This window comes from Polypterus senegalus, chromosome 6 (assembly GCF_016835505.1).
Source record: "Polypterus senegalus isolate Bchr_013 chromosome 6, ASM1683550v1, whole genome shotgun sequence".
Classification (NCBI taxonomy): domain Eukaryota; kingdom Metazoa; phylum Chordata; class Cladistia; order Polypteriformes; family Polypteridae; genus Polypterus; species Polypterus senegalus.
This window is the reverse complement of record NC_053159.1, coordinates 123,234,804-123,251,294: the sequence shown is the minus strand read 5'-3', so window position 1 is coordinate 123,251,294 and position 16,491 is coordinate 123,234,804. Positions and strand designations below refer to the sequence as shown.

Below are 16,491 nucleotides of genomic sequence, written 5' to 3'. Positions count from 1 at the left end.
TCAATACCTTGGCTGTTAAGCATGATATTTTCTGGTTTTAAGTCTCGGTAGATTATCCCCTTTTGATGTAAATGCCCCAGAGCCATAGATATTTCTGCTAAATAGAAGCTGAAAAAGAAGTTAAAAAGGTTATCAATGAAAAATTACTCCGTAAACATGAGCAGCAAATTGTTTTATGTAATCTAGCAGCTCAGTCACATTAAACCTGTATACACTACTGCATTTAAACTCTATAACACTGAAGGTGAACAAACAGCAATTAATTGCATTGCACAGAATATTTTTTCAGTTGCTGCACTCTAAGTAAAGGTTACAATGGTTGAAGTGGTCTATGGGAAAGGACTCTAAAAAGTTAGTTGCACGATGACTCAAAGATAAAAGATTCTGACCCAGAGAAAGGGATATAAAGAATCCACCTGAAGAACTAGGCCTGGGGCTGTGATTGCTGGGGAGCATCTAATGGCAGATGACCCAGGTAGCCTGGTTAGTTGAAGAAGCTACCTAAAGCCAACATTTACACACCGACAGAAATCCTTTAACCACATTATTTTCTGCTTTATTTAAACAAAAAGTTTGAGAAATTACATTTAAAGTATAATATACAACTACATGCATACCAAGCGGTGTCTTCCATAAAGATTCCTTCTCTCTCTAACTGCATAAAAAGTTCTCCACCTGAAAGATATCAATATATATATATTTGCTTTATTATTTATGTAAGGTTGCTTTTGTACATTACCTGTATTTCATATTTCAGATGCAAGGTGTTACAGAAGAGTAAAACTGACAATAGATACAAAACAAAATTATATAAAGCAGTAATACTGTAGTCATAGGAATACTTTATCAAACCTACAGAATAATATAAGCATAAAATAAAATATACTATTTCTTCACTCCATTCATATAACCAACTCTTTAAGAGGAACTAAGGATTATGTGTTACCTGATAAAGAGTCTAAAAAGGCAGACCATTATCAGGATGGCCAAAGTCAGACACCTGAAGAGGCTGCTACACTACTGGCACAATTAGATGTGCGCAAAAAGCACTCTGTTAAAAAAAACTAAGAAATTGATATTTTTGAAGGGTATCACCTTGGATAACTGATTAATGCAATTCTTTTTCAAATGATACCCCTCATTTTTACTCCTTATACATTAACTAAACAAAAAAAGAACTAAAAATGAGATTTGATCTAAAATGAAGATAACCAAAATATCAAATGCATCTTTTTTATGGAACATTTGTTCATTGTTTTTTTTTTCAAAACTTCTGCAGATTTCTTCATGTTTTACCTGGACCTTGCCTAAAACAATCCAAAACCTTAACTTTCTCCCTCTTCATACATGGTTTTGTATATTTCCTGGAACATTCAAGATCACTTGTCAAACTAGAGGTTTTGCTTTCACTTCAGCTTGATCTCACAGTGGGAAAGCTTTATGTTATCTTTCAAAATGTTCTTCTGCTAGTCAGAACTTACATTTTTATAGTGATGTTAAGTCCTCTATATATGAGCACAAAAGCAAAGCCAAACCTTGAAGCTCCTACTTTTGACACCCAAGAAAAGGTTATATAGGTGGTAGTAATATTCTTTTTCAAGCACTGCTTTGTTTGCTCAATTTTAAATATCTCTCCTGATAACATTCTTCTCAGATTACACAGAATCATCCCGACAGCTACTAGCAAACAAAATAAGAGCAACATCATTCTGAGAATAAAACCTAAACATTCAAGCACACATCAGACTTATAGCAGGTGTTAAAACAATTAAGTGATACAAAGAAATTATTACCTAACTTCTGACTAAACATTTTGGCACTGCTCAACAACGCCTCATTAAATATAGTGATAAAGTCTAAAGGACTTTGAGTTATCACTGCAATGGACGCTCACTTCGAATGTTCTCTTTTATTTGTTAGTTGATGACTTCAGTTGAGACAATGTTTTAGGGTCTCTCAATGTGCCTGTTGAAGGCATTTACAAGGTATACTTGAAGAAATACAGCATAAAAAGTATATTTGGCTTTAGATTTAAAAATGGCATGAACCTGTCTTAATTCTGATAGGAACAAATAACATCATTTGCAAGCATTGATTAAATTTTGTATTGCAGATTTGAAAATGTCTTGCATCATTATTTCTCCTTAAGATATCCAAGCAGTGGGTGAGGACAACTAATTCATTACCACAACATACTCCACAAGTTTCTACTTTCCATTCAATGCAGATTCACAAACACATTGCATACAGTTTCTATTCTGAAAGGCAAGCAGGGCCAAATGCCAAAGCTCTCTGTGTGCTGTTTAGTAGCCAAACTATAACACTGCTCTAGTGCAATGCACAACAAATGTTTTTGTAAACTAAAAATATATAACTATACTACAAAATATATTCATATAATTAGAGCCACGTGCTCCATTTAACTAATTTTAAAATCAGTCTGCTTTACAAAATGTTCATTTTGTTTAACTTTTAAAAATCTGTTGAGTTGAAAAGTTCTTTTCTAGGTCCACTGTAAGGCCTTATTTAAGTCAGTATGTTAAATTGTTCTGAATAATAACTCCCATGGAAAAAAGAGTGGTTGACATGACAAGAAAGGGATCACGATAGAAGCTAAACTAATACGGAAAAAATAAGTTATTCATCTGAGGCAGGAAGAAAGATAAATAACATAAATAAATAGATGTTTGACTGAATTCTTTATTTCTTTCAGTTTTCAAACTTTTATTGACATTTCACTGTTTGTTTATATTGGTTTATGGCGACTAACACCAATGAAATTGTGAGTTTTAAAGAAAGATTCTACTGATAATCAAAGAATTACTCTTGCATTAGCAATGCTAAATCAACAGCATTTGGACCATTTTTTAGTTTTAGCAAACAATGAATACATTTGTTTAGAAAATATACACACACATAAAACCAGTTAGAAAAGGAAAGGGACTATAAATTGTAACAGTATGGGTGAGTTTGGATGTGTGCGTGAGTTTATTCAAAGATGGAATCCATCCTATTAGAGGTAATTTCTTGTTTTGTCCCAGAAGCATGCAGGTTTAGCTCCAGCTTCCAGCAAAACTGCTCTGGATAAAGCAGGTTCAGAAACTAGATTCACTGGCCACAGATGAAGAATAACATTGAAATGCATTAAAGCCTCTCTAATCAAGGCAATACTAATTCAGATCAAATGCAGGCAAACATGAGGTGCGGCCATCTAAATAACACCTGCCACTTGCAAAATAACTACCACATACAAGTGTCGATAAAAGGCAAAATTCAGAATTACATTTTTGATGTTTATTTTAAATTGGCTAGTATTATGTTGGATATTATACAGATTAGATAATTACATCAGCAAAGAAACATATTCTTACATATGATAAACACTTCATCTATCACATAAAGCATATTAGCTATCCATCTGCTCATCTTCTGGACTTTCTTTTATAATATAGCGTAATGGGGATCCGAAGCCCGTGCCTGCACCTGAACCTTTGGGTGTAAAGCTGGGATCAGTGTACAACAGGGTGCCAATCCATTACAGAATCTGAACTCAACTACTGGAGCTGTGAGCGGTGGACTTCAACCACAGGGGAACACTGGGATTTTTAATCTAAACTGTGAAATTGTTATTTGTAATATGTAAAACATCTACTGTACTTTTTCTTAGCTTTTTCACTATTTATAAAATATTCAATTTTTGAGAAAGTTCATTATATCTTTAAAATAATACATTTCTTTTATTTTATATAATATATTGTAATAGGTACATTCTTTATATATATATATATATAAAAAAAAAGGTTTACACCACCACCATCATTTATGATCTATGCTATCAAATTAGTAATGTTTTATTAAATATCCATGCTCTCGTTCAAATTTCTGGTCAGTAAATTTTTTATTTAGTCCAAAATGCCTGTACTGTACTGTATACTGCACTGTACTGATGATTTAGATGTAGCTTTTCTACATTTGCAACTGGTATATAAAATTGAATTATATATAAACAAGTAGAACCCTGATATTAAACTGTGTGTTTCAATGCACATTTCATTTACTTCATACAGAAAAAATGAAAATAAACATTTCCAAATGTTTTTCATACTGACCACTCAGATACTCCAGGATGAGGTAAAGTTTGCCTCCAGTTTGAAAAGCGTATATGAGGTCCACGATAAAGGGATGCTTCACTTCCTCAAGAATGTTGCGCTCAGCTTTAGTATGAGCAGTGTCCTTTGCATTTCGCACAATCATTGCCTGTTTAATACAAACAAACACACACATTTCAAAAGTATGAATTAGTGTAAGCTGCCCTAATTCTGGGTGTTCATAAGAAATATAACGATTTACTTTACTACACGAGGTTGAGAAACACATAATAAACAATAATAATTGTATCAAATAACCGAAATATTAAAATGTGTGCTTCCATTTTAAAGTCTAAATATTTTTGATTGTAATAGAATTGTGTCGTTTCTTGCTATTTAATAAAGGTCCATAGAGGACAAGATCCCAGTAAATGATCAAAAATCAGCAATAACATCACATTCATAATCATTGACCTTGAAATGGTCCAAAATGATCCCTCACATGGTTATGTTTGAAATTTTGTGATTTTAAACTTCTGTGAGTGGCTCTTGGAGAGGTAGGACCTCTGATAAAGAATCATGATTCGAAAATATCATATTCATGATTAGCAACCTCAACACTGGATACCAATGGAACTCCACGTGCCTACATTGCTGACTTCAACCCCTCATACCCCATTAATGGGTGAAACAGCTGGGGTCCACTGAGGTGGCATGCACAACTTCAAGTCCTTCTGATCATTTTTGCTGAAGACATTTTTTTTTTTTTTTTGGGGTCTAGAGGCCCCAGGGGGGAAATTGCATAAAGTTTAATGTCTTGCATAACTAGATATTTAACAGTGTATCATATGTGGGGGTTTTCTCTTCATAGAAAATTTCATCCATCTGTCTTCTAGAAAGGTAGACTTCAGAATGTTGATTAATACAAGGAGGACAACAACCTATAACACCTTTCAAATACAGTCATAAAGGAAATGTATATTGTGTGCAGTTTGGTTCTATCAGAGATGGGGTGGCATTATTATGCACTCCTTGTTACATATAGAAACCTAAGTCCTGCCCAAGTTGGATACAAATATAAGGACAATCTAACTTTTCTTTCAGATAGTAAATGGACCCCCACAAGCCAAAGAGTTCAAAATAAAAGCTATGTAATGAATTCAAATTATTGTTATGCTAAAACAAAAGTTATTCCCACTGAACTTCATACAAATATGAGTCATACATTCATACAGCATGATTTTAAAGTATAAGCCATGATTTGTTACAACCAAAAATATAGTTCCCCAAACATGCCAACATGACTTTAAAGGGAATTCTGGATTGTGAGGAATCACTTCCAGACGATCAGATGATTGAACAAGAACAGAATTTAATTTAACTGTTCTGCAGCTTCTGAAATGATCCTATATTTGCAGCTAATGAATAATGTTATTTCTACTTAAAAATAAAATTTTAAACACAACAAACTTGTACCAAGTAAGATCTGCAGTCCTCACTAGTCTTATTTTTTCCTAAATGTGAAATATAAGCTGACTAGCATAGGATATTCATACAAAAGCAAACCTCCTGCTCTTTGTAAATTGCTGAACCTCATACACTCTGTTATTATGAAAACTACAGTAAGCAACAGAGATAAGAAAATGCTTCAATGTAATGTGCATTGCTATTAAATATACACAGCAATATCCATCCTTCCATTTTGTAACCTGCTAACCTGCTTATTGAGTTCAGGATTAACAGGAGCCAGAGCCTGTATTGGCAAAACTCCACAAAAGACCGCAGTTAATTATTCAGAATGCACTAGCTGCACAGTGGTATGGCTTTACCAATACTGTGTACCACTGCCACAGTCTGTACTTCAAATAGTACTTATACCTTACTAAACACATGGGAGAGATGTGCCCTAATACAGATTGTATACCTAAGCAGTAGCAATACCACTCCCTTGTTGACTAATGGTGTTTAAAACAAGCAGGGGTACGTGTAACATGACATGAAAAAAAAAAAAAAACCTGCGTTAACTAGTTTTTGTACAGTATGTGCCACAGTTAAAGTGAGATTTTTTTTTTTTTTTAAATAATATCCTCTTACATTTTTTCCATAGATATCAAAAGCAAAACACATAGAATTAAAAGTTATATTTCTTTACATGGAGCAACTGAAATTAAGATGTTGCTTTTTAAAATGTATTTTCCTCTATTTTCATTAAGTTCTTTTTAAATTTGTAATGATTAATCCTCGCTATATGCACTGCAATATTTCACTGCTTGAATGATCTTTAAAAAAAAAAGTCTTACTTGTAAAAGAGTCAGCTAAAACTAATTATTTTGCTGTTTTGTTAAATTTTGCTATGAAGAGCTTAGAAAAACGAAAAAAACATCTGCTAACAAAATAGAAATCATTTGTTTATAAAAGTTCTTTTAAGCATCAATTTTTGTTACAAAGTTGTTTTATACAGTGGAACCTCGGTTCACGAACATAATTCATTCCAAAACTCTGGTCGTAAACTGAAGCAATTTCCCCCATAGGATTGTATGTAAATACAATTAATCCGTTCCAGACCATACGAACTGTATGTAAATATATATGTAAATATATGTAAAGATTAGGCACAAATATAGTTAATTACACCATAGAATGCACAGTGTAATAGTAAACTAATGTAAAAACATTGAATAACACTGACACAAAACACCCAGGCTCCCTGCTCAGCTACACGAGCAGTCTCTCTCTCTCTCTCTCTCTCTCTCTCTCTCTCTCTCTCTCTCTCTCTCTCTCTCTCTCTCTCTGAACAGAGAAAAATATTTGAACAAATCCAAACTTTATTTTAAAAACCAACCACAAGCAACCAAAAAAGTAACACTGCAGGAGATCACGCTATTAGCCTTACAGCCCGATCGCTGTACTGTACAGTACAGTAAACATTTATATATAAAAAAAAAAAAAAAAAAGAGAGTTTTAAGCACAGGGAAAAAAAAAGGAACATTTGAAAAATCTGTAAATTTAATAAACCACCAGGAAAAGCAACAAATCACGCTACGAACCACTCCACGTAAACACTTTTTTAAATGAGTTTTAAGCACAGGGGAAAAAACAAACATTTGAAAAAAGAGAAAAGTAATATTGCAACAATTCACGCTACGAACTGAAAAATTAACTTTTGAAAAATCCGTAATACAAAAACCATAAACCACCAAGAAAACTAACCTTGCATGAGTCGAGTTCTGGCATGAAGTGAGGAGGAACTGGGTGGAAAGGAGGTTACAGTTTTGAGGGAGAGTCTGGCTCCACAATGGAGGGATGTTTTCCTTCAGGTGTTTTCTCTCTTGTGATTTCTTGGGTTTCTGGTGTTTTTAGCTGTTTAGCTGGTGGGAGCGAAAGCCTCATGCAGCCATTTCAAAAACAAAGTCCTTGTGACCCAACCCTTCGTGTTTGCCCTCCACATTACTGGCAGTCTGGCTTTGTTTACATTGTGCTGCTTGAAAGCACGAGGGTTCTCAAATTGGTAAATGAGTAAACTGGTAAACAATTTTTCCACCTCTTCCAGCACTTGAAGCCTCTGCCTGGTTAACGCTGTAACTCCTTTTGCAACATCAGCTGCTTTAATAGACTCTTTCTGCTTTAGAATAGTCGAAATTGTAGATTTTGACTTCTTGTACTCGGCGGCAAGATCAGTAACACGAACGCCAAACTCAAACTTTTCAATAATTTCTTTCTTTACTTCGATTTCAATTTTCTAAGAAACTGGGTGTCTGGGTGCGCGGCTGAAGAACATCTTGATAGGCAGTTGCTGGCGCTGTCTTTTCATATGCGTGAGGAGGCTTTTGTAGGGTATTGCCATCTTTAATCATATCCAAGAGTTTCACCTTCTCCTGGATAGTAAGCATCTTCTTCCGGCGCTTAGTTTTATTGTCAGAAGGCTTAGAAAAAGCAGCACGTTTAGGAGCCATCGTAGGGCTTAGATAAAAGTTCTCAGAAAGCGCATGCGTAGTGACGTAAGCGTGTATGAGAAAAAAATCGCGATAGAGTGAAGCCGCGAAAGTCGAAGCGTGATATAGCGAGGGATCACTGTAGGTGAGTATTCTTCTTTTATTTTTCAAGTTTTCCAGACATTGCTTTGAATTTTCCAGTTGTGTGTCTAATTATTAAATAACTTTTCCATCTATTTCAAAAGCATAATTAATGGAATAACACAACGTATTGTTGTCTACCAGAAAAATACCAGGGAACTTGTTAAACATAAAATGGTAAATATGGTATAAATTCTGTCAACTAAGATAAGCTTATTTTTAAACCTGAATCTTTTACAATTATTTACAAAAAATCTCACTAACTTGTACCTTTTTTAAAACCTTCATTGCAAATATCTTCCCAGAGTTGGCCCCAGTCACTTTTCTGACTTGGAAAACCTGGAAAATAATAAGAATACGGAAGACTAAAATTAGAAAACATTTTCATATTCATGTTTGCTGTAGTTGCACTAAAATATTAATGAGAACTTCAATAAAAGACAACACTTTCCATGTAGAACTGAAATTTCTTCTTTTGATAGTCACTATATTTTATAAAAGCATCAACAGAAGTTTCATTTAAACTAGATCTATAAGAAAATACCACTTAAAGAAGAGTAAGAGGGAGACAGACACTATTTTCATGTGGCGTTTCACAAAAATGTAAAAAGGCCATAGCACCCGCTGTTTCATCCATTTAAATTACAATTGTGCTGTTTTTGCTCTCCCTTGAGACATTTACAGCCCTCATATATTTAAGTGTTAAAACACACACATTTTCTCATTTTGGGGTACTTTAATGCTGAGACAATGCTGTTGCATATAATCAAACTAAGATTACTTTCAAGCAACTAATGAAAAGTTATTTTACATTCAAAAATAATTGCCAACAACAGGAAAAAAAAATATTGTAAACCATTTATTTTTATTATATATCCATCCTTCCTTTTTCTAAGAAAGACACCCACTGGGGTCAATCCCTGCAATACTGGGAGTAAGGCAGAAGCTAATCCTGAACAGAGTGCCGGTCTACTCAAAAGAGACCAATTTAGAAATGTAAGAACCTGCAGATGTTTTATATAAATATAAATGAAGGGAGATAAAGTCATGTGAGCAATGCTCTGGACTGTTCTTTAGTAATAAAGAAGTATAGGGAATGAAAAAATGTTTACCTTTCCGTAACCACCTTTTCCTAAGACACGAAGCAACTCAAAACATTCTGGACGAATTTTCTCAGTTCCTTTGTTTACACTGTTTTCAGAAATTTCAAATTTTTCACAGTGTTCCATATCGCTTAAAAAAAAAAATAAGCAAGGAAGAAAAGTATAAAATTGAGAACAAGTTTAAGAAAAACAAATAGCTCAGACCAGACTAGAAAAATACATGTGTCTGAAAATCCACTTTCCAAACCAACTTTTAAAACACCAAGAAGGATTTTAAAATGTAAAACAAATAAATGCCATGGAGCTGTAAACAACTATGACCAAGGACTACGCCATGTAAGAAACATGAAACATTATCTTTACAGTACACACACAAATAATATGCACAACAGGAAAAAAATGAAATGTTTTATTTTCAGTCTTGCAATGCCTCAAACCCAAGATTGGTGTCATACTTTTACTCATTTTTAAATGCAAACATGGAAGCTCCATACAATAATTTGATGAAGTGTCTATACTAAGAGTGCACAGTTACAGAAACACAAGCTAGATATAAATAAAATACTTGCTTTACCTGTAATTTCTAACTTGTAAGCACAGTAAATACGAACTGCTTATAATCCTTTTGCTACAAATTTAATTACTTTCATAAAAAAAAGATGAAATGCGAATGACAAAAAAATAAGTTGTCACAAGAGCAGCAATATTTTCAACATCATTCTTTTATTTGCATTAAAATAGATACTAGATGCAAATGCAATAGTTTCGCTCCTTATGGTACAATATGTGCTTCACTCTAATAATGTAATTTTTTTAAATCAATTAAAGTTATTCATACTATCCACACCATTTAAGACAACAAAAACACATTTTACTGAGATTTTGCATGCCTTGAAAATGAATCACACAAACTATCAGTTTAAAATATGCTCATCAAAGAAACATGTGGACCTTGTTTTACAGAATGTTGTTTTCAAAGCTTAGTCTGAATAAACTAAAAGTTTCCAGATGCTTGACTTCCTATATACCTTTGTTGATACTAAAGTCTAAAAATGTACCTAGAATAAAAAAGGGTATGAAGTTAGAGGTATAAACATGAGTACTGGTGTACTATTACACATGGGCTGTAATACAAACATTGAATATAACTACTCATGTGAGTGTAAGATAGTTCAATAAGCACCAGACTAACTAAAGGAAACGTTTTTGTATTCACTGAATATACTCAACGTATTCTGCTAGGCAAGTGCGAAGACAAAATAATGGTGTGCATACTCTGACTAACCGAGTCAGCAGTGACGGTTTCCAACTTTGGAATGATGCAGCTACTGTCTCCACTTGTGCAGAAAGTAGCAGATGTTTGGAGGTGACAAAGATTGTTTTGTCTGCATAGCAAAAGTACAACATTTCTCAGATATAGTTGATATCTGATAGCTTTATAAGGATGTATTAATTGCATATATATTAAAATTCAGGACATTGTACTTGAATGTTACACAGCACTCCCAACAAAAAAGAAAAAGAAAGCAGAAAATATAGGTGAATATGAATAAAGTAAAATATGACCCCATTTCTCTTTAAGCACATTACAAAGGGAATAAACCAAGGTCAAGGCTAGATTTTGACATCCATTAGTTTATCCATCACTTTTTATGTGCAAGGTTCATGCCACTTTTTGATTTTTTCCTATCCTTTTCTTTGCTGGCTATCAACGAGTCAGTCTTTCCAATACTGACAACAAACTTCTAAATGCATGAATTCAACAGAGAAGAGATTTATACAGCAACATCCACTGACATGAAGTGGAACTGCAAGATGTCTATATTCAAGTAACATGCAGCCTGCAATTGGAGAAAAATGACAAACAATGCAGTTGGTTTCTTCTGTTTTTGAAGCACCATATCCAATTCTAAATACAGATTTTAAATCTGAAAGGCATAAGTAGCCAGCATTTAGTATACACTTGGACTAAATTCAGATCCACCAAAAATGTGTATTACTTTGTCTTTCTGATGTCTAAATATACACCTGCTCAGCAACACTGATTTTCCTGTCAATGTCTTTAATGGAAGCTTTTTGCCTCTTGGCTCTAAAGTTACATCTGAAATATCATTTTATACTGTATACTCCATGTAGAATGAAACATATTTCAATTTGCTTTTACTTTTTCATTGTCTATTTGCAAACTATTATGACTGTTCAAATACGTGCATAACTATTTTGAAATACCATCACGTCATATGCGTTCAGCACTGTGCTATGCTCTTGGGTCACTGAAGAAAATCACTTTTACAGCTAGTTATTGGGATAGTAATCATGTAATTGCTTGGGAAAAATCACTATATTACATTATAAAAAAAATAAAGATACAAAAAAAGTAAAAAGAATGATATGTTATTAATACAAGTCAGTATTTTAGACTGCAAAACTGAAACAAAATACTTTGATAGACTGCTGTATTTTAAGTAGTCCTGTGGTAATTTCTTCCAGTATATTTCATAGCTCTTCATTCAACTTCACCTTCTTTTTGCTCTCATCCCTATCCACACAGCTTCAAGTATGTTGAGGATGGGGGTCAGAGGTGGTCAACCTCATATTATTTGGGTTCTATCTGCAGACTTCCTCTCTAGATAGATCCTACTTACGTCTGTCTGCAGTGTGACTGGGGATGTCATGCTGAAAGATTACATTTTTGCCAGTAAAATGTTTTCTAGAAGGTACAGAATGATTTCGTATATTGCTGGCTGAAATGGACTCCTGTACCAAAAATGTCATTGTGTGTCACAGAAGCCTGCAGACAGGCTCCAATATATTCCTTTGCCAAAACTATTCTGGCATACTAGTATCTTTGTAAACCAAACATTTCAAATTTGGACTCACTGCTCTGTAAGATATTCTTTTTCAGGTTGTCACTCCATGCTTTGTCTTTCATGTACTATGGTCACTTGTGCTTACTGCCTTTCCAGAAGAAATGTTTCTTGACTTTATCATGCTTGTCAGGTCTACGTTTTAATAATAATAATAAGTTTTATTTATACATCAACTGTCCCATGCTCAGTGCGCTTCACAGAGTCTCAGAAAACACTGAAAGATATAGGTAACATTGGATACAAATATTTCCTGCATAGAACACTGAAGCAGATAAATACAGGATATGTCTCAGTGCATATAAAGCATATAAAGGACAATATGTTATAAATGAAACGTCGACGAATAAAAGAACGCATTAGCGCAAAAAAAAGGAAATTAATAATCAAGACCAGGTGTAATTGAAAAAACAGCAGGACAAAGATAGGTCAGAAATAAAAGGAAAAGAGCAGAAAACAAAGTCTTTTCACATTTGCATTATTCAATGCACAAAACGTAGATTTACACAATAATGGAAAATACGCTATAAGAATCTGTGGACCTGCAACAGTTAAAGCAACGAAACGTTTAATTTCAAAGAAAACGCAATTCGGTCAGGTGTATATTTATGATCACGGAAAAGCAATCACAACGCGTGCAGCAGAGACACAAAGTAGCAAAAAGGAGAGCGGCTGGACAGGCTTTAAAAAGGTCGAAGGACAGTGCGACAGCAGCCTCCCCCACCTCAACAACGCAGGCAGCGTTATGCGTCCTGCAAGAAAGAATTTAAGCACGCCCAGGGCCAGAAATAAAGGACAAGTATTGTTTTTACAATGTCACGCGAGACCAGGCAGTGAGCCATCATTTAAAACAAGTCCACAGAAATCTAACCTAGCAGTTGTTGGATTGCTTTTGCCAGACAAGCATCATGTGCTCCCAGCTCTTAAAACTATGACATGCGACAAGCAGAAGAGGCAGCTCGCTGCCGCCCCCTCACAACACAAGCAGCATTATACAGTATGTTTGGCAAGAAAGAGATGTAACCACGCATGGGGCCAGAAATAAAGGACAAGTATTGTTTTTACAAAACTTTTTAAAGTAAAAGTGAAAATAATGCATATGTAACAATTCCCAAGAAAATAACAATCTCTTTAAAATGTATATTGCCTGCCTAAGGTAAAGTCATCCCAGATGGAGGATCGCAGGAATCGTGGGAAAGAGGGGTCCTTTCATCTGAGTAGCGCTATTTCAGATGTGGAATGACAAAATGGGGGAGGGGAGCTTGATGAATGAGGTATTAAGGACTTAAAACAAATCCAAATCATATTATGGGATATCATCTATTGTGAAATTCTACTCCGTACTTCTAGTATTTTCATTTTTATACTGTATTGAGGATTTATTCTGTTCTATGTATTGTACTGTATTGTATTGTATTGTATTGACCCCCTTTTTGACACCCACTGCATGCCCAACCTATCTGGGAAGGGGTCTCTCTTTGAACTGCCTTTCGCAAGGTTTCTTCGATTTTTTCCCTAGAAGGTTTTTTTTTGAGGAGTTTTTTGTGGTCTTCTTAGAAGGTCAAGGCTGGGGGGCTGTCAGGAGGCAGGGCCTGTTAAAGCCCATTGCGGTACTTCTTGTGTGATTTTGGGCTATATAAAAAAAATAAATTGTATTGTATTGTATTGTATATCTGGTAAACCAAACACGGGGGTGGGCGAGTGAAGTGAGCAGGAGGCGGAGCCCCCTAGTATTAAAAAAAAAAAAAAAATCCTAAAAAAAAAAAAAAAACAAAAAAACAAAACTGAAAATAATGAAGCATTAACATACATAAAGTACAAACAAAAATATAAATTCAGTGACAAAAAGGGGCATTCCACCCACAAATTATTTAAATAAGTACTTCAAAATAGTATTTGAATAAATATCTAAACTTCCACTATTTATCTTCTAATAATCAATGTGACTGCATGCTTGCATATTTTGAGATGATAACAAGTGGTAGCTCCATCTTTGAGGGAACCTGTGTGAAACTAAACAGGTACTGAACTCACAGAAATCACAGATCAAGCACAAAGACTTACAATTCATAGCTGCTGCCATGATCCATGTAGTCACCATACTGAATCTGGAACAAAATAAACAAAAACATATGTCATTGATAGAAAATATATATTTGTGAAGCCAAAAAAACAAAACACTACATGAAACACTACTATATGAGTGGACATTAAAAATGCAATTATTGTATATGTATACACAGTATGTATTCAGAAGAACTTACCAGACAGTAGGGATAACTTTTTTTTTTATTTTTTATCGGCAATATCATTTTAGTGGATTGGTCGATTCTGATACAGATTCAGATTTTTTTTTTTTAAATCTCTTTAAAAACCTTTTATACTAAGCTCCTGCACAACTAGACGGGGAGAAATTTTATACAGGTATTCTATAGTAAGAGTGTTGTGTTAACTTCGGTATTTTTATAATTAAACTGTAGACCACAGTTTTTACCTGTACATTATTAACAAAACAAAATTCTGTAGGCTTATTGTTCAATGAACATAAAAATAATAAAATAAATACCTTTAAAATACACATTTAACTAATACAATATATAAAGAAAATATTTACCCATAATACATATGGCATTAAAGAAAATAAAATACTTCTTAATTCCAAGCTGTCATATTGTTTAATTTCTTCTGTACTAATCTGAAACAAAGCTTAATTTAAAAAAGGAGTTTTCAACATTCGCCTAACAAAAATATGCATATTCTTAAAACATTGATTCAATGAATTAATACTGGCAGTTAAACACTGCTTAAATGTACATATACACACATTTTATTTTGAGGTGGAGTGGAGGGACATGAATATTGAGTGAAGAATGATTACGTTATAGCCACTTAAATCAAAGCATCAGAAAACTCCCCAAAATAAGGCTGGGTTTAAAGGGTTAATTAAAAGACCAAATAAAAATATGGGTGCTGGCTCCAATATTTTGAGAACATAAATGATTTAATAGTAGTCACATCTAAGATAAATTAAACAGATTCAACAAGTTAAATTAGATATACAGCTGGAAATGCTGATCAGGTTGAAAAACAGCTGCTTGCTTGTCACGTAAATTAGCAGGTAGATAAAAGCAGTGTGATGAATATGCTCTTCCTATGACCCAGCACTCTGTGACCACTTTTTACTGAAATTGCACTGGGATCAACACCACATGACTTCTTGATGTATAACTGAGGTTTTCATTCCTCCAATTTCCAAAATAGCCTAACCCAATTTAGGGTCACAGGAAACCAGAGCATATGCAGGCACCATCGGTTATATGGCTGGAACCAATACCCATCATCCCTTATTCCCAGGTGTACTAATGCAGCAGATGGTTTTTGCTTAAACCAATTTCAATTCAGAGGTCAGTTCCGGTCTCTAATTAATGATTTTTTTTTTCTGTTTTAATCCTGCAAATTCAGCACTATGCCACATTGGATGGTTAACTTAAATAAGAAATGTACATTGCTTGTTCTTATTGTTCTGCTTATACTAGCATAAGAAGGTATAAAATGAATGAATCAATAGTACACAGGAACCATGGCTGTTTTTGAGAATTCCATTTTTAGATTTGCTTTTTTTTTTATTTTTATGTTTTAGAATATATTATTTTAAATGGAAAAACTACTAGACAACAAATGGCAGACAAACTTTAAAATGACAACAAATTTTTAAAATAAGTTAACTCACTTTCTACCACATCTATATAATCATTATGATACCACTTCTATAACAGACATTTTCAAAATAAGCTGGGCAAAATGTTAACAAGTATGCTTAGGAAAACTAATCTGTTCCTGTGTATATAAGCAAACCAACTGCTCCTAGGATCTTAGGAAAAATAAAGCAAATCGTATTTCTGGATAGAAAACACAATGGTCGAAAGTGGGAAAAAAACTGCAGCATGATCAATTATGTTAGAAAGTTCAGTTAAGGGCAGTTAATTTCATTTATGTAAATTAATCCCAGTACTACTTCTCCACTGAAATGTGAAAATGGAACATAGAAAATGTCATTGTTCTAAAATGTTGATATATATATATGTGAACAATAATACAATACTTAGAAATAAAATGCAACATTGTGCCCAACAAAAACAACAATTAGTTCTGAATTTATTGTGACAAAACTGAGGTCTTCACTTCTTGAATCAGTCCAATACCAACCAAAACTTGGGTAACCTATTGGCTCCATCTTGTGGCTTTCACTGATTACTAAATTAGAACGACTAAGGCCGGGTTTATACTTCACACGACGCATGCTCCAGTGGACGCTCCTACTACGCAAGTGTTGTACTGTTTATACTTGTGCGTGTACTTT

At 34.0% G+C, this 16,491-nt stretch overlaps 1 protein-coding gene across 1 annotated transcript in view; it reads right to left on the bottom strand.

Annotated features, from left to right (window-relative positions):
- Nucleotides 1–16,491, bottom strand: part of LOC120531529 (ribosomal protein S6 kinase beta-1) — a 56,302-nt gene that overhangs the window by 18,006 nt on the left and 21,805 nt on the right. The window contains exons 2-7 of the mRNA XM_039757017.1: nt 14,196–14,239; nt 9,274–9,394; nt 8,432–8,500; nt 4,110–4,257; nt 618–675; nt 8–108 (exon numbers count right to left, since the gene is read on the bottom strand). Of these exons, the coding sequence (XP_039612951.1) occupies nt 8–108; nt 618–675; nt 4,110–4,257; nt 8,432–8,500; nt 9,274–9,394; nt 14,196–14,239 (541 nt within the window). The remainder of the gene's footprint in view (nt 1–7; nt 109–617; nt 676–4,109; nt 4,258–8,431; nt 8,501–9,273; nt 9,395–14,195; nt 14,240–16,491) is intronic.